This window comes from Melozone crissalis, unplaced genomic scaffold (genome assembly GCF_028551555.1).
Source record: "Melozone crissalis strain CALT ecotype California unplaced genomic scaffold, PUWL_Pcris_2 ptg000027l_1, whole genome shotgun sequence".
NCBI lineage: Eukaryota > Metazoa > Chordata > Aves > Passeriformes > Passerellidae > Melozone > Melozone crissalis.
The window spans coordinates 9,645,915-9,669,084 of record NW_026535805.1 but is presented as its reverse complement, the minus strand read 5'-3'; the positions used below and the strand labels follow the sequence as shown (position 1 = coordinate 9,669,084).

At 38.5% G+C, this 23,170-nt stretch overlaps 1 protein-coding gene across 2 annotated transcripts in view; it reads right to left on the bottom strand.

Moving 5' to 3' along the window:
* Positions 1 to 10,435: 10,435 nt before the first annotated feature.
* Positions 10,436 to 23,170, bottom strand: part of PRKCE (protein kinase C epsilon) — a 285,862-nt gene continuing 273,127 nt past the window's right edge. Inside the window, exons 15-16 of one of the 2 annotated variants that reach the window (XM_054279513.1) lie at positions 21,957 to 21,986; positions 11,388 to 11,474 (exon numbers count right to left, since the gene is read on the bottom strand). In XM_054279513.1, the coding sequence (XP_054135488.1) occupies positions 21,972 to 21,986 (15 nt within the window). In that variant the 3' untranslated portion in view covers positions 11,388 to 11,474; positions 21,957 to 21,971. Of the gene's footprint in view, positions 11,475 to 21,956; positions 21,987 to 23,170 lie in introns of both variants that reach the window. The other variant, XM_054279512.1, reaches the window with a different exon arrangement.

The window sequence follows — 23,170 nt, the reverse complement described above, 5'->3', positions numbered from 1 at the left end:
TTTCAGCAAAGTAACTGACAGTTCATTTGATAATGAACTATCAGTAATTGACAGTCTCTTTTGGTGAAATATTAAGCTCAGTTCTTTAAATATTGCTGCAGAGATGAAAACTGATCTATGACATCTGTCTGAAGTCTCCATCTTTGAAAATTAATCAAAGAATGTCTGTTTGCTAAAAAAAACCAAACCCAAACAGCCACAAATCTCCTTTGCTAAAATGCTATAGTTTTGTTATCCCCAAAATTTATAATTTCCACAGCTAACAGGTAGGAGAGTAGGTCCTGATCTGTGCCACCTCTGCAAGTCCATAAGATCCCTTTGGGAGACTGGCATGGGCAGCAGGGATGTGTGCCTGTGGTCACACAGTCCCTGGTGTATCTCTGGATTCTGGTCCAAGCGTGGAGGCTACAGGGGCTACCCTGGTAGGTCACACCCAGGTAGTGGTGTTGCGTTCAAGTGGGAAAAGAGTGGTTACTGCCCTGGAGGTACCAAAGGCTGCTTGCCTGAGGACAAGACACTCTTTCCTGCAACTACTGGAAATTCTTTCTTCACTTTTGTTTCTTCACTTTTGTTGTGAATAATTTTAACTTTTTATTTTAACCTGATTTACTATTGAATTTCCCCTGTGGGCTTCCTTATTAGTGCTTTTTTTTTTTTTTTTAACCTGCCTTTTAAGAACTTGATTTTATATCTCATTTCAATTGCTACATTTGAACCACTACATTTTCAGCAACTGCATCCTATAATTCATCAGGACAGCGCTGATTCAAAGGAAGGACACCACCCCACTGATTCATCAGCATGGTTTCCTGCAGCACAGGATTGTCCCTTAGCTAATTCTCACCTTTGCAATGGTATCCCCTGAGCCTGTTTAGTTAAAAAATGGTAAGGTGACTTGAGATAAAGTGCTTATTTCCACCACCCCAATGAACAGTCCTTCATCCTTCTACCACCTTGGAATTCCCAGTTCCACAACCACGCCACTTGCCTTCAGTTGTCTGGCATGCACTTGACCCTTTTATGAACTAATTTAGCCCTCTAAATTGGCAGAGTGGTGATTCATTAAAAAAGTGAGTTGTTTCTGATCGGGTTAGCAAGCTGGATTGCCTCAAGAGAGACAGGGAGTTGCCAGAGCCAGCACAAAGCCAGCTGGAAGCTGCAAGAGGCAGGAAGGGTGAGTGCCCTCCTTGTGCAGGGGTGTGTTAGATGGGCTCCACACATTGTAAACACGAGAGTGGGTGCAGATCTGCTCCCTTTCCTGTAAGGGAGCTTCAGGGACCTGATGAGCAAAGAAGAGGAATGGAGTACAACACCTTGCACATCTAGCAGGTGTGAATCCCAGCTCACAGTGCCCACAAAGCTGGGATCACATGGCTGAGAGCAGGGAGAGATGGACAGCCTCACCTCTGTCAGCCACCATGGGCTGGCAGGCTGGCTCAGCTATCACAGGACATTGCAACTACTAAGACCTTCTGGACCAAAAAAGAACAAAATTTTGCCAAGTATCCCTTTTGTCAGCTTGATCTACCAGTAACATTATGCAAATTTTCTATTCTGAAAAATTGAGCACTCAGAGACAAATCTGAATGTTGATAAATTAAAATGTACTCTAAATACAGAAAATACTTGCTTTAGCCTTTATTTCTGTCATCTACACAGAAATTAATTAAATAGATCTATTAAATCTATTAAATAGATCTCATATTTGGTTTGAATTTTTTTGCCTTGTTTTGTTTTATTGCCTTTAAGAGATGAAAAGTTTTTCTTGCATAGCTAAATGCACATGAAGGACAACACTTTGAAAACTAAGTGTGTCCATTTGGGGCAGCAATACGATGGCAGTGGGCTAACAGCCATAAACTGGCATAGTAAATCTTTACCTGATAATCTCCCTACATTTTGTTGATGTATACAACACCAATATACACCACTAGCAACAGATAAATTCTATTTTATGCTAGAACAATCCACCTCCACTTTTTTTTTTTTGAGAAAACCCTACTCTCTTGTCTGCCTACATTTTTATCACACAGGCTGTGAAACTTGGGTTTTCTGCAATGTTTCAAAAACATTGTACTGGATTAAAAAATTATGCCCTTCTCTTGAAAAAGCTGAATACAAGAGCCCCGTGAATATACTTCTGGAAAGGAGATGGTGGCAGAGCTGTAACACTCATGGAATAAACCATGTGCCCTATCCTCCATGGACATGACAGCCTTTGGGGTTTTATTTAGATGTGGCTCCATTATAGGTCAAATTGTGTATGAACACCCTGGATGAGCTTTAAAACAGATCACTCTTTACTCCTGGCGATATAATCAGAAGCCATGTTGAGTTCTCAGCTGATTGCCAACTCCCTCCCTCAGCTGCCAGGTGATACCTGAACATGAAGCTGCACTGCTGAGTTAAGAGGAACCATGGTAATTATTCTAGAAGTAGCTTGTTCTTCACATCTTTGAAGCACAGTCATCCACTTTGAATCCCTCTTGTTCCCTCCTATGTTTAGCTCCTATGCAAAATTCCCATTTCCTCCTCCATCACCTTTCAGCAATCTTCTCTTTGACCACTGGAAACCTCTCCAGGTCCAAGACCATTATTCATTTTGGACTGCTACTGTGTTTTCTGTCTTTCCCATTCTCACCTACTTGCTTCTCCATCCTCCTGCTGCCATTAACATATCCATCCTCTTGTCCCACTCAGATTTTTTAATTCCTCCGATGAGTTCCCGTTTGGTGCCAGAGGCAGCTGTGATGGTGTGTGTGCTCAGCCCTGGCCCTGCAGGGCCTCCTGTGCTGGCCTGATAGCACATTAACGAGGTGCTCATGCACAACAGCCATGTCTGCTCTCCAGATTTCCACCAGGAGCTCCACAAGGATGGGTGTTTTCCCAGCTGCTAGGCAGGAGATGGCCTCGGTGGTTTCCCCACAATCAGCAGTGCATCTCAAGGTCTTGCATTCTTCCACTTCCAGATTCTTTCACCAAAGGAAGCATGTTTATTGCTAAGTAGAATTTTGCCTTAGTAATGTATGGTTTCCAGCAGAATTCCTGGAATCTGCTGTTTACAAGCAGGGTCAGAGGTTATAGAAATACTTTCAGTTTGCATGAGTAATATACCAGAAGGTTTTTGCCCATGCATAGTGTCTAAACTACATGACAACTGCATTTTTATTGGTGTTGATAACCTCCCTGGCTCTGAAATCTACTCGTTCAGCTGTGTGGGTGGTTCAAATTATTTCTAGACAGCTTAGTAAATGAAAATTAATACTCTCCACTCCTCTTCATCACCCAGACTCTTCTTCCAATACAGGCAGGAAAATTAACAAGAACAAAAACATCAGTAAAGCTCTCACATTTGAAGTCTTGCAGCTGGAGATCATCTCTCAGTGTATCAACCAAATACACAATGGCAGCAATATTACCCAGTGCAAAATGCTCCTGCAGTGTGCTGCTTTTATCACTGAGCAAGCAAATTAGAAAAAGGATAATGTCACTGAGCTGAGCCTCTTGGCAGTTCACCACTTGGTGCAGGCCTCTTAGAGGGCTAATGGCTGATAGTACACAGGGGTGTAACGAGAGGATGATCTGTGAAAGGTCACTCCTTCTGGAGAAAGGAGATTCTGTCTGGTGGTGTTAATGATTTAATGCTGCTTTTGTAGCCCTCTACCTTGACAGAATATTGGTTCTGCAGAGTTTTCCATTTCTTCTCCCACCAAAGTCAGTACCTGGGCAGCTGCTCCTGACCGAGGCAGCACTGGTGGTGTGCAGTGGGATCTGTGGTCACAGCAATCCTGCATCTATTGTGCAAGAGGACAATGCAGTCAACAAGAGGAACTCACTGCAACATGGACTTTGGATCAGCACTTCTTGGCCCATATTGGTAGACTGAACACACTGCTGAGTTTAGCAGGCTCTCTCTATGAGCAGAGATGCTTTCAATGGGAACACACATCATAGGCTGTATTTCAGAGTGCCCAAACATGGAGTTTCATGATGACAGCTGCTCAAGAGTTGGCCCTATATTTGAAATTGGAGAAGTGTGGTATAAACCCTGCTCTAGAACATCAAAACACCGGTTTACCAGTGAGACAACTCAAGGAGGATGGATCTTGGGATTCCCAGGGGTGCAGGTCAGCAGCTAGAAGGTGTTTGAGGGATTTTGTACAATCCTGTACTTTGGTAGAGCAGCACCATAAACCATGAACAGGCCTCAGTCCAGCAGAATTCAAGATCTAGGAAGTCAAGCTCCTATTCTTTAAAGAAGGATACTGAGGGTGCAGCTGCAATGCACTAGTATGCAAGGGGTAAGCATATAATTTCATCAAAGAAAAATGTCTCCACATTATTCCAGCAAGCAAAGATTAAAGGACTTAAATTTCCTTCTAAACAAGACAGTGATCCCCACCCTAACATAAACATTTACCTAAGTGAGATTTGCATAATCTCTTTGACCCTCAATCTCCTCACCTTAATCAACCATATCATTATTTAGAAAAATGTACCTCCATGGGCCTAATATCTTTGCCTACTTCTCACTGCTCATTAAAATCAACAGAAAATGTTTTTTTGATGTACCAAGACTCCAAGTAAATAGCTTTCCTAGAACACAGAGGTTCTCAAATTTTGCCTAGGTGTGATCATTTCCATAAAAAGCTTATCCTATTGTAAAACAAAATCCCCTCCATCTCCCTTATGCACAGAATAATAGAATGGCCTAGGTTGGAAGGTAGCTCAAAGATCATTTAATTCCAAATCTCCTGCCATGGGCAGGGATACCTTCCACTAGACCAGGTTGCTCAGGGTCCCATCCAACCTGGCCTTGAACGCTTCCAGGGATGGGACATCCTCAGCTTCTCCGGGTAAGCTTTTCCAGTGCCTCACAGTAAGGAATTTCTTCCTAATATTCAATCTGAACCTGGTCTCAGTTACCCTAAAGCCCTCCATCAGCTGCTGTTCCTGAGAGGACACCACTGTTGATTGTGAAGAGCAATGAAGGGCACTCCAAGCAGCCGTGATGCCCTTTCACAGGAGACCACCAGCAGGTAATTATTACCAAAGCACAGCTTCGAAAACACCTTGTGCTTAGAAACACCAGGACAATTAGGGCACTGATGAGCTTTACTCATACTCTTCTGATGAGCTTTACTCATACTCTTTTCCTAGCACTTCTGCTGACTTTATACTAAGATAATATGAAGCAAACCACCATCATGGCACCTAATTTCAGTTTTCTTATTAGCAAAATGGCCATAATAGTATCTCTCCCTTGGCACAATTTTGGAGTCTCAAGCTCCACACCACTTATGTCAGTGAAAACCAAGGGGCTGCTTAGGCAACTGTACTCATTTTTTTGCTATGGGAAAGTGCAAGTAAAATATGGATTTCTGACATTTAGACACATTTTTCATGTTGATGTTCCATCTGATGTATGAGCAGAGGTGCATTTACTGCCACTCAAGGAGTATCTGGCATACTCCTAAAAGGTTTTCAAGAACACAGCTACATAAGATGACCCAATTAACCTAACAGCTCGTGCAGTCCAAAAGCAGGAGTTCTGTTCCTTCCTTTCCTCTCTGTGACACTGATCCTAAATGCATGGCAGCTCTGGGTAACATTTTGTCTTAAGAGGTCTGGAGGAACAAGAGCGTCCATCTGCACAGATGAGCTCCTGCCCAGCCCTGACTCTTGATGTGACTACAAGTCTTATCTTCAAGCTGCTTCCTTCAGTACACAAGACACTAGATCAAACTGGTAGTGTTGAATAGTGATGACAAGTGTATGCAATGCCCAATTCAGTTCTCAATCCAGTGCCCAGATCAGCAATAGACTCCAGGTCAATGACTTTTTTTCCTAATTGATTTTTTCCAAGGATTAAACATCTGTGTACAAACGCTAAAGCTCTTTAATGCTCTTCCAAATTTTGGATAGTCTTGCATAATCATTTCACAATATTTATAGTGGCAATTTGAGTTTCAACTTAAGCTGTTGCTCTTATCTCATGATTCTACAGCAATGATGAGGTAAAAGGAAAGAGAGAGTGGAAACTATTTTGGCACATATATGCACTTTCCTAACGTGCTAAGAAAACCTTTATCTTCCTCCCCTTCACTGTAGCTAACAGGACAAAAGAAGAGATAATGTGTACTCCAGAACAGTAGGAGTTTGTCTTGATAGAAGGGGAGTAGAGAATGTCCTGTATCTTGATTTTGAAAAAAATATTTGTTACATACAACATAAGCAAGCTAGGGAAAGACATTCTAAACATAGCTATATATAGGGAGTATGAGAACAGCAGGAAAACCATACTGAGAAGGTGATCATCAAAGGTTTACTGCTAAAAGGGAAGCCTGCACCAAGGAGCATTTTGCAACTTGCTAAATTCCTATTTAACATATTTCCATCATCGTGTCCTGGACAGAACCTGTTTTGATTATGAGTGGATGATCAGACAGAAAGCATGCATATTAGATTTACAACTGACTCTAATCTGGGACAGCCTGTGAAATAATTGAGAACAAACTTGGATTAAGAAAAAAAAAAAGTAAAAATGTAACAGAAAACAAAACGGAACAGAGTAGTCATTGTAATAATCCACGCTGCATCCACAACTGAAAATTACATGTAATTCTACTCCCTGTCTTCAAAAGGGACACAGTAGAACTAGAAAAGATTCAGTGAAAGTTGATAGAGATGACAGAAAATATGGGATGTGTCTTTATGAAGCCTTTTGACAGGGCAAGACTTTTCAGTCTGAAAGAGAAATGGCTGACGGAGGAGGTATCAATGACCTATAAAATTCTGAGTGGCATGAAAAAAGGTGAATAGCAAAAAATTATTTATCCTCTTCCAGGGAGCATGAAATGGACTTATGATTAAGTCAGAATAAACAAATAGAGAGAATTTGCAACATAGTTATTAGTTGAGCTCTCTCGCTCTTTCCCACAAAATGTTTTACATGCTAGAAGTTGAGATTGTCTAAAATTGATTATCAAAATTAATCAAAAGAAATTTTCATACTGATTTAATCATGTAACTTACTAGACTACCAGGAGGCTAAAAATTTTTTTGATTATAAAATGATCTGCCAGCTCCTGTCTCTGGAAGGCCACAGAAGCAGGCAGATACTTCCTGCTGAGACCCTTCCTGAACACTTAGTACCACATTTATAACATGGGCAGCCAATGAAAATGCAACCCAAAAGACTGTTGTCTTCCCAACGAAACTGTTCCTAAAAGACATCAGTTTTACAATATTCCAAGAAAACATGATATGAATTGATCTGTTTGGAGACCAGTGATGCTTATTGTTCGTGAGATGAAGTTAAGCCTCCTTATGCTTGTAAGGCTGCAACACACAGCCAGAAAATCCAAGTTACATGGTTGTTTAACTGGTAAAATCTGTGTGGCAATGATTATGCTAATACTGTCAACACACAAGAACTGGAATATGCTCATAGGCACCAAACACATTCAGAGACTTTGAGAAGACTCAGCACAATGAAAAAAAATGGAGGTTTATGCAAAGGCTGCAATTTGAACAGAAAACACAACTAAAATATAAATTTTTTTTTAAAGCTAGTTAGTGTACCTACTACTTAGGTATACTAACTGGGGATTGTCAACTGGATTTACTGCCAGAGTATGCTGATAGCTGATCTACTGAAGTTAAGAATTTCAGACCATGGAACTGGAAAATATTTAAGGTGCAAACTGAAATATGATGAAATAATAAAATATTTCAGTCAATGTCATATTGACATATTAAGTTAATTAAATAATTTAATAAGCTCTATGAGCCTTAACTAATTTTTTGCATACTATTACTCCCTCTATTCAATCCAATGCAGACTAAAGCAGTACAATATGTTTGTACTCCAAGTGCCCTACTGAAATGAGTTTTAACAACACAGCTAAGCAGAATGCTGGGGTCAATCAGAACTCACTGAACACGATGTAGCCAGTAAGCAGAAAAAAAACCAAAAACATATAAACTCACCTGCATGCTGTTTTTGAGGTAAGTGTTGTATTACCCAAGAAAAATAGTGATCACACACTGTTACCTGTGTTTGTCTTGGAGTGTTTAGTGCTTCACAGGTGAGGCTCTTGTTAGCAAATCCTTCCTTTGCAAAATGCTCACTCCTAAAAGACAAGCTCACAAAATTTTGTACAACACATAGCAGGAAAAATGCTCATCTTTCTTTCTTCCTCATTAGGAAATACTCAGGAAAACTTTGGGGAAAAAAATAAGATTTAACATCATTGTATTTATTAGGTTCCAAAACAATACACATTCACATCCTTTTGAATACAGTACATTTGGCACAGTAATAATGTTTACGATGAAATAACACTAATGAGTGGCAAGAGATTCAAATTACATCCATAAGAAAAAAAATATGTACAAATAAATCCTCACAATAAAAAAAAAAACCCTACCCCCCCAACTGAATACATTTTATATTTAGCCAGAACTATTCTGCACATAATTTAAAAAGAGGTAATTTTTAGGCCTATTTGGAGAGAATTATTTTTCATCCTATGGAGAGAAAAAATTTATTTTCATTTTAAAAGTCTGTTTGGGAGAAAAACCAAGAAACAATGTATTCTTTATAATTATTATTATGAATAATAATTTTGGCATTTTGCACTCATTTTACAAAGAAGGAACAGAAAAGATTCTACAGAACAGGCAGAAATGTAACAGAATGTCCTTTTTTTTAAGAGTTATCTTTAAAAAATGTTCAAGGTAACAGACAGACCTTCTGATGTAAACCCAAGGCAGAGAATCTAACTATTTATACGGAAGAAATATCTGCCCATGCAATAGTTTCTGTCTCCTTCACTTTTCTCTTAGCATCCTTCCCAACTCTGCAGGCGCTGAGGCCTCTCGACGTACGGACGTGTGCTAATTATCTTCATGTTAGAGAGGGGAATACAGACTACATAGCTTGTGCACAACAGCTGAATGGGGTGCTTTTATTCCTTCAAGAGAAATGCTCAGAGCTCTGTGTAAAGGCCCCTGGTTGGACAAACAGTAGTGCACGATCCCATAACTTGCCTTCCTAGCAGTCTACTCACCCATGGAAAAGAACGCCTTAGCATTGTGATCAGTTCTTGCCTGGATGTCAAAAGCTAACTGTGATGAGAAATAAACAGAGCCAGTGGCGAGACACAAATTGATGGGCAGCTCTACAATATATTTCTAAGAGAGAAAGAGGTTTAAACATTGAGATGATGCAATCATTAAGATGTTTCTGTGCTGGTACTCAGCTCCAGAAGCTAGTCTTTTCCCAGTACAAAAGATTACTGAAGATAAATTAAATTAAACTAAAGGCTTGATCCTTATTACACTTGTAGGCCAGACAACACATTAATTGATATATCATAATATTTAATATTTTGAAATAATCATAAGAATATATATAATAATTACACCTGAGTTTTAAAAACAAAACAAAATGGAACTGAATGGTGTCATCAGTAACAGGCCATGAGCAGCCAGACGCAAAACTGACACAAACTAACTCATCTGCTTGAGACCGAGATTATCTCTTAAAGCCAATGATTCACACTTTGTCCACCACGATTTGTAACATTCCTTTCTCTTTCCGAGCTCTATCATGTCATAATAGAGTTGAAGAGAACTATACAAGAGATTTAGTATAGCTTAATATATGTCTACGTCTTTTATAACAAAAACCTCATCTTTCTGACAGTAACTTGAACCAATACACATACAAGAGTATTGCACATGGACATTATTATAATTATTCTTTCATAGACTAACATTTTAATAGTATGCCTGAACATGCAGCAGTTGATACCTCTATATTCAATGAATTCCACAGGCCTTGCAGCAAACACTATATACAAAATCTCACCTGTACAAAAGGCAAAAAAGCTTCTTTAGTGCCACTTTGCCAATCACAAGTATATATATTTTTGTGCAGCTGGAAATCCATGTGCAACAATTAAAATGGATTCCAATGACCGCTCACTCAGTCCAGTAAAATATATAATAAAATTACCTCAGCGATACATGTACACAAAAATAAAGAAAACCAAAAAAAAAAAAGAAAAAAGATTAAAACCAAAACCAAATCACAGGGTACTCCTGGAAATATAAGTACATAACACTGTTTGCGTATCTACAGGAGGTAACTTCACATTAGCAATATTGTCCACATGAGTTACCATTTCAATTCATACACAAAAAAAAAAAAATCAATTTACAGCTTTCAATAATGTCAGTTTGTGAATGTTTGATCTTCATTTTTTTAACACATCTCCACATAATGCATGTGTAGCCTTATTTTGTGTCTTCTAAAAGCAGATTTCTCTTTAGATTTTAAACATAAAACCCAACAAACACAGTAGTACTATGGTTTTGTAAAAGTGTGCAAAAGTAACACACTGCTGAGAAAATAAATATAAATAAGAAATTATTTACCAACTTAGCTACTATGGAAAAGGCAAATTTATAATGTTTATAATTAATTTTTTATGTAAAATTAACTGTAAACATTTGCAAGACTGCCGTCACATTAATGGTTCATTTAAAAGGATATTAAATTTGGTAACATGGATAGTACATCAAATTGTCTGAAAACCATAAAAATGGCTATATATAGCTGAGTTAAATTACTGTAGGCTTTTTATTCTTTAGCCCTTTAATATCTATCCATGTAGGATCTGTTTCTTGCTTTTAATATCAGTTATCTTTTTGTCTCTTATTCCTAAGAGCTTCCTGTATATTGTGTGAGGAAGTTCACTGAAAGCCTTAAGTGATGTGCTTCTTTTTCTGGACAACTTCATAGTTTGTACCTCTCCACAAAAAATTAATAATTGAGGATTACACCTCCATGGAGGCAGACTTTGCCTTCCAAAGGGCATCTGAGTACAAATCTCAACATAACCACGACTGCAGAAGAAGCAATTCTCACCTTCTTAGCCTCATTATATATGATGATTACAGAACGTGGTCTGCTAAATTGCTTTTAATAGTATAGCTTCATTTCCTATGGAAAAGATACAATTTTTTCCTCTGGGAATTCCTATTCTTAGCAATAAAAGAAAAGTTGCAAATATATGGCAGTGTGTTACATCCACAATTTCTGATATAAAATTATTTTGCATTGCTTTGTGAGACAGAAATTAAGAGTGCTTTCAGGTCAGAAGATTAAAGGAAAAAAAACCAATAAATATATATTTTAACTTGGGATATGGGCTCAGGGTAAAAGAAGTAGTTCTTGATCTACTGAGTCTCAGTAAATTGATGATGTCTTCAGAATCACTTCTTGTAGCATCATTCATCCGTCAGCCTAACGTTGTCTATGGCATTAGCTCTTCTCCAAAATAAGAGAACCCTTTAAATTCTTCTTGATTGATTTGTTTTATAATTGTCTCATCCACTAGTGTTAATACTGGTTCTTCTCGTGTAAAGTCTTGATCAAAGTTATTTACATCCCTTTTGGTTTTCTGAGAAGAAAAATATAAATAAGGTGAATGGCAAAACAGCACAATAAAATAACACGTGCTCTCCCTCCTCTCCAACCCCCCTTGAAAGACTGAATTTTCTGGAATGATTGAAATAAAAGAGGAGCTACTTCACACAAATAATAACAGACATATGAGAGAAGCTACAGGAGCAAGAAGTATAAATGAGTTTAGGAGAGGCCACAGAAGCAGAACTGTAAATGAGGTCCCAGAGACTCGTGGTCTCTGCCAGGCGAAGGAATAGCAGTATGATGGTAAAGCAGGAAGCTGAAATTAGGACTGCTTTTAAAAAGGCTTTGGCATAGTAGGTGGTATGGCTGTTTCCTCTTGGATTTGAACGTAATATCTCATTTCAGAGTCACAGAGTGAACTGATTTGATTTCCCCCAAACATAGCCCAGTGTTTCAAGTCTAAGTTAACCATTCCTTTATATTACTACAAGTGATATAGGCTACACCCATGTTTAAAAATCTGAGGTAAAGCTTCCAACAGCTCTCAATCTAAAACCCTTGAACTCAACATTGGCAACTCAGATTTCGTAATACAGCCATATGTGATTGAGAGCACCATGCAAAATGTGAAATCCTGTCTCCAGAGAAATCCACCTGAGAACTCTTCTTTATTTCAATGGCACCAGGATTTTTCCCACACAAGTCTAAAGCACCTCACTCCTTCAGCAAAGTTGGGCCAACAAAGTGCAGCTGTGCATGTTCTGGGACAAGAGGTATTAAGAGAGAGAGAGTTGGGGAGGCTGATTTGCTGTCCTCATGACACTCACAACAGTGACTATCTGTGACCACTTACTTGAAAAAACCACCCTAGGCTACAGCAGAAAACGTTCTCCAATGGTCATTCCTTTAACCTGCAGTGTTCACATTTTCCATGGTGGCAACACATTTCAGGCATGTACAGGTTCAGGGAATTGGAACAAACATTTTTCTTTAGGCTGTCTCTTTTCTGTTTGTGTCATGGAAACTAGTGATTACCTGGGTGATCCTTAATGGAGGCACACTGACACATGGAAAATGAGTTTTGTGTTCCTCCTGCCCATGTCTGAGAGTAAATGATACTGGAAATAGAATAGCTAGTTGACTTGCAAAGTAAAATGATAAATGACAAAGTCATACATAATAAATATGTTAATATATTCAAAATGGGATATTTTAGATTACCACCTTTCAATGTAGGTAAACTTTTCTATAACATATATATATATGTGTGTGTGTGTACATATATATATATAAAAATATATATATGTGTGTGTGTGTGTGTGTGTGTGTGTGTGCGTGTGTTATTCATCAGCTCTACTGAGACAATAAACAGTTTTCTTTCTCCCAGTTGTAAAATAGTCACATCAACCTTTACCTACACTGTTTATAAGAACTTTATAGATATAGGGAAATAAAGATGTGTGTAAATGCAAGAGACTGTCACTTGTAAACCAAGTATTTTCTAAGTGCAGACAAACAAAAATCCACAACCTCTATCTACAGAATTCCATTAAAAAGAAAGGGATATGGACTTAACAAACACACAGATATATATATATTGTTTACATTTGAAATATTTACTTGGTACATAAAGACCTGACATGAAATGTATGTGACTCATGTAACTCTGAATTGCTTAAGAGGCATGAGGGACATGGCTTTGGACTTTATGAGGTTTTTTCCAAACTAATTTGGGCAAAACCTGCAAAATAAGGATGAAATTCCACCTTAACTTTTAAAAGCAGTACATTGCAACTGCGTCTACATTTTTCTTGTTCTCCATGTCCTAGCATGGTATTTTCACACACACAATTAATTTGCCATGGGAATACTCACTAAAGCAGAAGATGGTGAGTATTTGCAAAAAGTAGAATTCAAATTCAGAACTGTAGTTATATATAAAAGAAATGTGACTACCCTCACACTTTTATTATCTATCAAGGGCAAATAAACTCTCAAGTAGCTGAAAACAAATAGAATATTATTTTCAGGTTTTCATATTGAACATATTTGTGAAAAGTATTATTTCTTTGCTTAAGTTAAAAGGGTAAAATGAAAAATTCCTCAAAGCCCATCAGGGGCAATTAATTCCCCATAGCTACTTCTTCCAGAAATCAGTAAGACTTGTGAAGGTGCCGGATGAAACAGAGCACAGAAGAGTACATCTAAAAAAGGGTCCAGCATTGGTGAACGTAAATTCTATTGACTAAAACTAACTGTGCTGCCAGTAGGGAATCCCAAACACTTCTGAAACAACAACCAAAAGTATTTGCTTAGATTTAAAAGCCTACTGTGTCTTAAAATATGACTTCAAGACCAAAGGAGGAAAGAGAAGGTTTTACTTTCTCTGATTTATAAACAATTCCATGTAGTTTTGGCAGCATAGATGTAAATCACCCAATTTATTAACAGGCAAGCAAGGAGCAATCTATGGATATGCTAACAGGTCTCTAACCAATGATGAAATGAGATTAAACAAATCACAGGGAACAAAAGTGAGTGGATTAAGCCAAGGTGGCACTCATAACAAGTGCTTCTTTTCAACAGAAAGATTTATTTGAGAAGCCCTCCTTAGCAACTTAGGCACTTTCTTCCTGAAGCTATGACTATTTTGCAAGGCTCCATTTGCTAAGACAAAACAGGTATGGCCACATTTCTGCTGCTATTGCTATTTTAATGGACTTGCACTGTGAATGCTCTGTAGGCCAAGAGCATGAACCATGCCACAGTCACATCATGAGGGCTCAGGATGAAGGTTTGGAGGGCTGTGCCTGTCTCCTAGCAGGGAAGCTGAGAAAAGAAGGAAGATCTGCAAGGTAAGGAGAATATATGAAAGAAACAAAGGGCAGCTATTATCCGACTTTGAACATTAAAAAATCATGAAGATAAAAGGCAAAATGTTTAGATTGGCTGCTAAATGCATAATTTAAAATGCAGTAATTATATGGGTGGGATTCTGTTTATTTAGCCTGCAGCTCCTAAGACTCTGGGACACATTATTTTAAATTTTTCAGACCTTTTTCCAGGTTAGACTCTTCCATTTCAGATGGCTGAGGAAACTACAGTACTAGGAAAGAAGAACACCCAGAACTACAGCTGTCCTGCTAAACACTCAGAAATTCCATTAGGTTTCAGATGCTCCTTTTTCTCTCTCTAGACTACCCAAGCCTCTTGTCTTTAGCTACACGAGAGCAGGGGCACAGCAGCTACCCACAAGCTCCCAACAGCAGGTGCCAAACTCCACACTGCACTGGCAATGATCAAAAAATAAAAATTCCAATTCTAACTCTCATCAGAAAGATGGCTGCTCCACCAGCAGAAAATCCCTGGTACTGAGAAGGAATAGTGACTACCTCTCATGCAGGACACGTGCTGGCCACTTATCTTTTGATTTTCCCAGCAGTGTGAATGCTTCAGAGGTCTCCTCTCTGAGCAGTGACTGTGTGACTTAGGAGACATGATCTGATTAGATATAACACTTGAATTAATAAACCCATATGGCTACTACCCATCAAGGATGACAATTTTTAAGTCAAAATCATGTTTTATTTTATTCAAAGAGATAAAGATATCAGAAACTATAAAAGGCTATCTCTTGATAAAACACCGTTTAATCAATTTTTGTAGTTGGCCTGTACAATTTTGGAAAAAGAGCTATTGGGTTATTTGAGTCAAAATGGTTTTTTTTATTCTCAGATTTCTTCACATATATATTAAAAGATACTGGTAATAAGCACACATTAAACAGTGGTTTTCTGAATTGTTTTTGGTTTCACTGCCATTTCAATAAAACATTCTATTTCTACCTGCAGTTACAAACTCAAGTTTATGAAAACCCCACTAAAATCTGCTTATTAAGCTTTCCAGTGTTGAGAATTACCAGCCTTGTCTGTCAGTGATTATTAAATGACTTTACATGAATTTCAAAGTGAAAAAAGAAAATACATTCAGAAAGTGAAAACTTGCCATTCCTTCCATTGATTACATGAACCAAATGTGAATGATGGGAGCCTTTGGTATTGAAAAGCCATAGAAATCCTTGCAAGAAGTCACCTGACAGAGGGTGTTCCAAACCAGGGAACTCAGCAAAGCTTGGACAACTCATGAGATGTATCATGAGGCCAAGAGGCTCAGTGGACTCTCTTCTGCTTAATAAAGATTAAACTAATTCTCCAGTTTGGAGACATTAAGAAGTCTCTCTCTTTAGTCTTACTTATTTTCATTTAATTTGCAGAAAATCACTGAAGCCCTTTCATGTCCACTGAAAGCTCAAACAGCTCATATAACTGTGCTAGCACTGTCCAGCAGCTTCAAAGGCTGCTCAGAGAAGGTAAAAAAAACAGATGGAGGAGGTGGATAGGAAACAACACAGCCACAAAAGACTGGGTTTAGTGTTTTAGTCTGATTCTCCGACAAACTCACAATATGCTGTTTAAATATAAACAATTTAATATATAAAAATAGAAATATAAAAAAATAATTTATATAGAAGGCTGCTGCAGCTTTTGATGTGCAGCTCCAGGGGCACAGGGCAGCAGGAATGGGACATGCAGCAAGAGTCACACTTTCTCATATGTATTGGTATCACTTAATTTTATCCAGAATTTTGCTTCAGTAAGTAATAAGTGATTCTCATGTTTGACACAGTATCATCAAGAAAAAATTCTTCCATCAGGATGATAAAAGCTCAAACATTTTGTATTTACCTCCTTTCTGTTAAGATTTTCAGATTATATTTATCAAGACAAAGGGAAACTCAGCCATCAAACCAGCTGGTTTGAAGCACAGGGTTATGTGGCTAACCTCACATGTCACCGTCCTCTCTTTCACCTCTCCTTATTATGATAACAAAAACCACAGTACAGGCAGAGATCACTTTGCACCACTGATTGGATCTCTTTTTGTAAAGGTGTAGTAGTTTCTAAATATTTGAGATGAACTATAATGAGCACTCACTTTTGCCCACAACTCATGCTATTTATAAATAAATGCAGTATTAATATTTTAAAGGAAATGGGCTAAGAAGCACAACACCTCTGGCCTTTCAGTTCATCCTCAGGATGCCTCTTCACAGTATTCGCATGTCCTGAGAATCTGTATCAGTGTTAGAAACGTTTCCTAGCTTGTCTGATTTCAGAAGATAAGAAATACATGTTATCAAAATAACTCTACAAGTCATTAAATTTTCTCAGCATGTTAATTGCTCTATTCACACATGGAACAGTGACAACACATTTGCCATGAGCTGTAATATACTCAACTGAAGCTTATGATGATAAGAAGGCTTTTGAGTCCAAGTAGCTTTTTTAAGTATAACAACATTCATTACTTCCAAGCAGAGGGTGAGATTTCATTCTCCTAGACTATGCTTTCATTAGAGGTAAAGGACACCACATTAAGTGAAAGTAGTGGAAAAGCCCCCCCACTCAATAAAGATGTTAATAGATAGTGAAACAGTATTTGAAAAGCATGTCAACCTATGCAGCCCATACTTTAATCTGCTGTGGAAGTACACAGATATTTAATAAACACCAAGCAAATTCACAAAACCATGGATTTTAAAAGGGATCATTTAAAAGGGATACACTAAACAGAAACCACATTTATATTGAAATGGTATTCTCTTTCTTAGGAATGTGAAATGGGTCAACTGGGAAGGAGGAATAACCTAAACAATTAGGGGCAAAAACATTTAATGACTCCAGGGCCAGAATGTCAGCCTTTGTATGTCACTTTTACACAGACTTCCTCAAAACCAGAGCCTCCCAAAACCACCACCACAAAACAAACAGCAAAGCAAACAAAATCAAAGCTCTGCAGGTTCCCTGACAACCGCCCTGTGTTCGTGGTCTGAGCAATGAGCCTCTCCCAGCAGTCCCTGTGCTTCTCTTGTCCTCCATAGTCCTACTTGGTGTACTCATCACCCTGAGAACACAGCACTAAAGTTATGTACAGCAAAATGCTATATATATATAGCAAACCTTTGTTCATAGCCTGATTGCTACACCACAACAGCTATTTCTGTGCAGAACTTGGATGGAGACAGATTTCACAGGAGCTTTAGGGGAGCTCAGCACCAGCCTTCTATCTGTGGTTAGGCCTTTGCTCTCAAAATCCATTGTGTTCATCCTCTCAGGGCTTGCTTCCATTGGGACTCAATTGTGACACAGAGCTATTGCACATTAGCTATGCTGTGGTAGAAATCATAGCTTCATGCCTTTTCATTCAATTCATGCCTTTTTTGAAGTGAAAAGATTGCAGGGAAAGAGTGCCAGCTTCTGAACTCCTACACTACATCTTCCCCTTAAGCTAGGTTTCTTTGAGAGATTTAACCTTAGGAGAAACAATTTCATATTTCTTCTTGGGAAGGGGAGGAAAGAGAAGAAGAGAAAGTAATGGAACTATCATATTAAAATACCTTTCACTTGCACAATGTGATTCCTATTGCAAACCTTATGATTATTCTGCAGTGCAGATTTAGTGTGTCTGTCTAATTCACATTATACTGGCAAGCTTCCATTGATATCCTTCAACTGACATCCTCAGCTGCTCTAAGATCACGATCAGCCACTTCACCCTCCCTCTTACACCCTGGCACACATCCAAGATCAGCCCATTTTCAGTTGTAGAGGTGTAGTTCTCCTGAATCTGCATTCCTACCACAGTCATAGCAGAGTGACAGGAGTCAGGGCTGGTGCATCTGTGACAATGTGCTGAACCACCTGCTGGTGAGTCCTCAAACACACGTGTGGAAGCCTTTTGGCCTTCCTGATCCCTAGCACCTTGGCACAAAGGACTAACCAGACAATGGAGATGACTGGCAAAGCAGAGGAAAAAGTGAGGCACGTTTTCCTAGAATTTCAGTGGCTTCCAGGAGATATCTGCAAAATCACTGAAAAAGTTATCCAAATATAGATTGACTATGCACTGAGGCACTTGACCAGATAAATTCTGTAAAAGACCAATACACTTATTTACTTTACTTTGCATTCTTTAAGCAATCACAAAGACAAGGAATAAATTAAGGAGACTCTGATGTTAGTACATTGATGAGTGATGTAATGAAATATTTCAAGACACTCTGTGTATTCTGAATAAATATTGTCTGACTTCCTAACATTTTATTTTGCTTACAGTCATCTTTTCTTTACAGAAAAGTACCACATTATGGAAGCCTTCCTGATGATGACATTAAATTATATAGTAGTATCTTGTGATTCTGAGCTCTCCTCTATCAAGGAGCGCTGACATGCATTGTGAGGCTGGATGTAGAAAAAATCACAGCTTGAAAGGTGTGACAACACATATAGTGGGAGCAAAATTCCAAGACTCAGTTACACACTAAAATAATTTGCATTACAGGCCATAGAGTAGGAATGCTACACATTTTTTGGCAATAATACCTACATTTCTGGAAATTTATGCTCTTTGATACTCTAGCTAATTAGTTTGACATGGGGGATGCATATGACAGGCTTTCATACAGCAAAATGGTATAGCAGGTTTTACCTAAGACAAATGGAGAAAGCTACACAATGATGGTTTATTGCTAAGACCACTGAATTGTTAGAGATTATATTTTTAAGTGTAATGATTATTTTTAAGCCTTTACAAAAGGCTTATGTGACTTAAGAAAGAAGCTGAGGATGCTACCTTTGTTTTTTAACTAATGCACATTCAGATCATAGGCTAAGTAAAAGACACTGTAGCACTATGCATGAATGCCTATTACTTATGCCACTCAATACATCTTCTTTCCACCTTTCTTCCAGACCCTGTGACTGCCTTTTTTAGAACACAGTTTTATTCAAAGAGCACAGATGACATAGCAGAGTTTGTAGTGACATGACTTTAATTCTTGGTTTTGCTACTGATTTGCTTTGAGCTTGAGTAATTTTCTCTTCATCATTTTTCTAGTTTCTTCCTATTTTTGGTCTCCTATTGGTGGGCTGTGATCCCTCTATCACTGTCAAAAATCTCCTGACTGTCTTTCACTTATGTGGCTTTTTGCACAGTGGGAATCCCATCTTGCTGGGAATTTGAGCTGTTAATTCAGACATGACAGAAAAAACCCTCATTCTCCCTTTCTTCTTGTTCTGATCAAATATAATCACAATCTTCCAAAGAGTCACGGGCAGTCATGGTCTTCAAATCCTTCTTTTCCGTACTCCAGAGTTCAGCCAAGAGAGCTGCTGTTCTCTAGGTCCTTCACAAAAGTGATTATGGCATGCAAGGAATGAGATCTGTGCTTAAGGTTTTTAGCAAGTGTTTATACAGAGTGTTCCTCTCATCCCTTGGGATTTAAGCACGTGACCCCTGGAGCATGCTGTTGAACAAAATCCCTTATGCCAGCACAGCAGCCCAACAAGAGGAAAGCAGCAGCTAATGAAGTGCTAGGACTCCTCACCATGTAAAGGTGTCTTCCCTGTCCTGCTACTGTAGATAAGTAGCTACACACCAGCTGCTTCACTCCTCCCTCTGCCTAGCAGTGCACATGTCAAAGGAGTGAAGTTTTGCACTAGTATGCTGAGCTGGGAACAAACACACTGACACATTTCTGCTGCCCATTTTGGGTGAACACCCTAGCAAGACCTAGTGCTTGCATTAGCATAGTGCACTGCTAGTACAGAAAGTTCTGCACGAGAAATAAACCCAAAGTCAAAGCTCTTTTTACACTCAATGTTTACTGGACTCCAGCTGGGATGGGATTAGTCAGAAAAGGCTAGATTTCAATGAGTCTTGACTTTTTTTTTTTTTATAAATTCCACCTTCTGATAAAGAGCCAGATGCTACTGCTTCTTAATCAGCTGGTGTTTTTCCACTGATTTTTACTGACATCAGGATTAGGCCCAAACCAGGAATATTATATATTATCTACATTAATATAAAAATAAAATATTTCTGTGTGAATTCTTGAGAATGTACATAAGAATGAAAATGAAAATAATAAGATTATTTCCCTTAATGTTTTAAAGAACTCCATGAAAATTGCACTGGAGATTAAAGCAGTCAGAAAGTGAAACAGAATTTTTGGTTTTCTGGGGAAGCCCAAAAGGAAAGCAGGTACACTCTGGTTGCTTATCACTCTATCCTAAAGGGCACCACTTAACAATGTACACTTAACAGATGGTTATATGGACTTAATTATCCAGTAGGAAAATATTCTAGTGCTATAAAACCAGGACTTAGCAAAACCAAACAAATACTGATGGATCCCCAGTACAGAATCAAAAGAAGCATAATAAAAGTTGTTTAAGTTATAAATATTTGGGAACTTGCAGTGTTGGGAAGTAGCTTTCAAACTTCTGTAATTATAGTGTTATGGTAATCACATCTAAAAACAGCTGCTGGAGGCACTGACACTGAAGATAATTATAAAAAAAAACAAAATCAGACTAACTGAATGAGAAATTCTGGGAAAACAAAACCTTGTACAAAAAAAAAACAAACAACAAAAAACAACAACAAAAAAAAAACCACAAAAAAAACCAAAAAAAAAAAAAAAACCAAAAAAAAAAACCCAACAAACCAAAAAAAAACCCCAAACAAACCCAACACTGAAACATCTTAAAAATACCAGTTCACTTCTGATTTCTCTAAGCTGCACATAGGTTCCTCAAAAGCTATATACTTATATCTTGGGAAAACTTAGAGGTTGTACAAAGTGCCAAAGTAGTTGAAGCTTTGAAAACCAAGGTCTTTTCCTTTGTTGAGGAAAGAGGCAGCAGTGTTCCAGACTTCTCTGTCCTGCCCAGCTGCTGGACTGATTGGTCTGAGTTACACTGCAGACATAACTATGGTAATATTTGTTGTTCACAGCTGCCTGCAGCAAGCTCAGCTGAGATCTTGAATTTCATTGCCTGAAAACAACCAACGCTTCTCAACCAGCAGCCACCTGGCTTACACTCAAACCCAGCAGCAGAAAAGTGTAACTTCTAAGAACCATCAGAAATTCAATGTTCTGATTCATGATGTCCTGTGAAACGGGCTGCATGCAGAAAAATTGTAGGAGGTCCACCATTATGACTGTCAGTAATAAAAAGTCTGTCTCAAAAGTCCACATCCATTTTTCTTTAGTTTTTTTAAGGATGTATGCTAACCATTTTGACAGTGTACCCCATTTGTAATAATTTTTTTTGTATATCAATATTAATCTACGCGGTGTCACTCTCAGAAGAAAACCCATAGTTTTCCTATGCCTGAAATGTCTGCAGCAAGTGGGAAATACATCATGTTCAATGTGTAATAATGGTACATGAGGGTCTGAGGTCTGAAGATCACTCCCCAGTGCCTAAGCAGTAACACTTCATGCAAAGGCATGCAGTATAGCCCCTTGCGTGCCCATCTGCTAAATGCTCATTGCCATGCACTGATGACTGAATGGAAATATATCATGAAACTGAAGGGACACCTCAAGGTTATTAGGCCTAAAAGTGGACCTACCTTGACATTTTCCCCATATTGAAGGCCTTACCTTAAAGAGGGACATTCACACTGAAGCAAACTTGAAAAGAGAGAACATTTATACAAAAAAAAATTTACTTGGCCTGTAATTTCCTATGTTCCTTCTGGTGCTATTGAATGATACTGCATTTTACAGGATTTCTTCCCCACAGTGTAAAGGCAAAGCCATAATTCTGCATGGATGATGATACAATCTATTGTCACAAAAAAGTAGAGGTGTGCCAAAGAACCCCCACCAAAACAGTATCATGACTTCCCAACACTAGGTTAAAAATCCCTCATTAAAAAGTAAAAAAAATCTTTGTCTGCAATCATTCATGTATGAAAATGAATCTGCAAATATAGAACTTATGCTTCAGGCTAACATACTGTAAAGTTTTCTCCAGAAACGTCGTCCCTCTTTAAGGATTCCAGCCATATTTCACAGTAAGCAGATGGTTGCTGCAGCAATTTGAACACACACCTCTCTAATTGAAGACATTTTTGGGGGCCATTCAGTGCAGCACCCACCCATAGGGCAGGTCTGCCTGTTTGCCTGTGCAAACAGCCCAGCTGACACTCCAGAGGTGCTGATCCATATTTGCTACTTATTACCCAGCTTCCAAACACTGTGGGCATCCAGCTTCTCATTCAGTCATAGGCAAAGGATTGCCAAAATTTTGCCAGTTTTTCACTCATTCGGGGTGGGGGGGGAGGGAAAGAAAATTCACGGTGGTCAGTGACTCCAGTTGTAACCCATGATAATTGGCTATGACCAAAATTTCGTATTTGGGATTGACTTTATTTCAAACCTTTGCTGCAGTGCAGAACTGAAAGAGGACACATTGCTGGCATCCTTAAGTCAAGACTTAACCAAGGAGTTCAGGTTCTCAAAGGAAACTGCATACAGACAATGTGGCTCAGATAGTGATAACTAAGGGGGGAGGGACTTCCATAATGGTTTATCATTATCTTAGAGTTACTGGGGCTGAGAAAGGTGCAATTTGAGGCTGAGAGGAAATCTGCTAACACTGAGGTCTGGTATAGCATAAGAACATTCTTCCAAGGGAAGTCCTAAGCATCCAGTCAATTTAAAAGCAGGCTGATCTTTAGTACTTTTTTTTTGACATTCCTCAGTCATATTTTTTCACTGGCCCTCAACTTTGCCTGTAATTACCACAGAGGGGAAATTGAAGTGAGAAAAGATTAGATGATGCAGTCTGGACCACATAATGATTTTCTAGA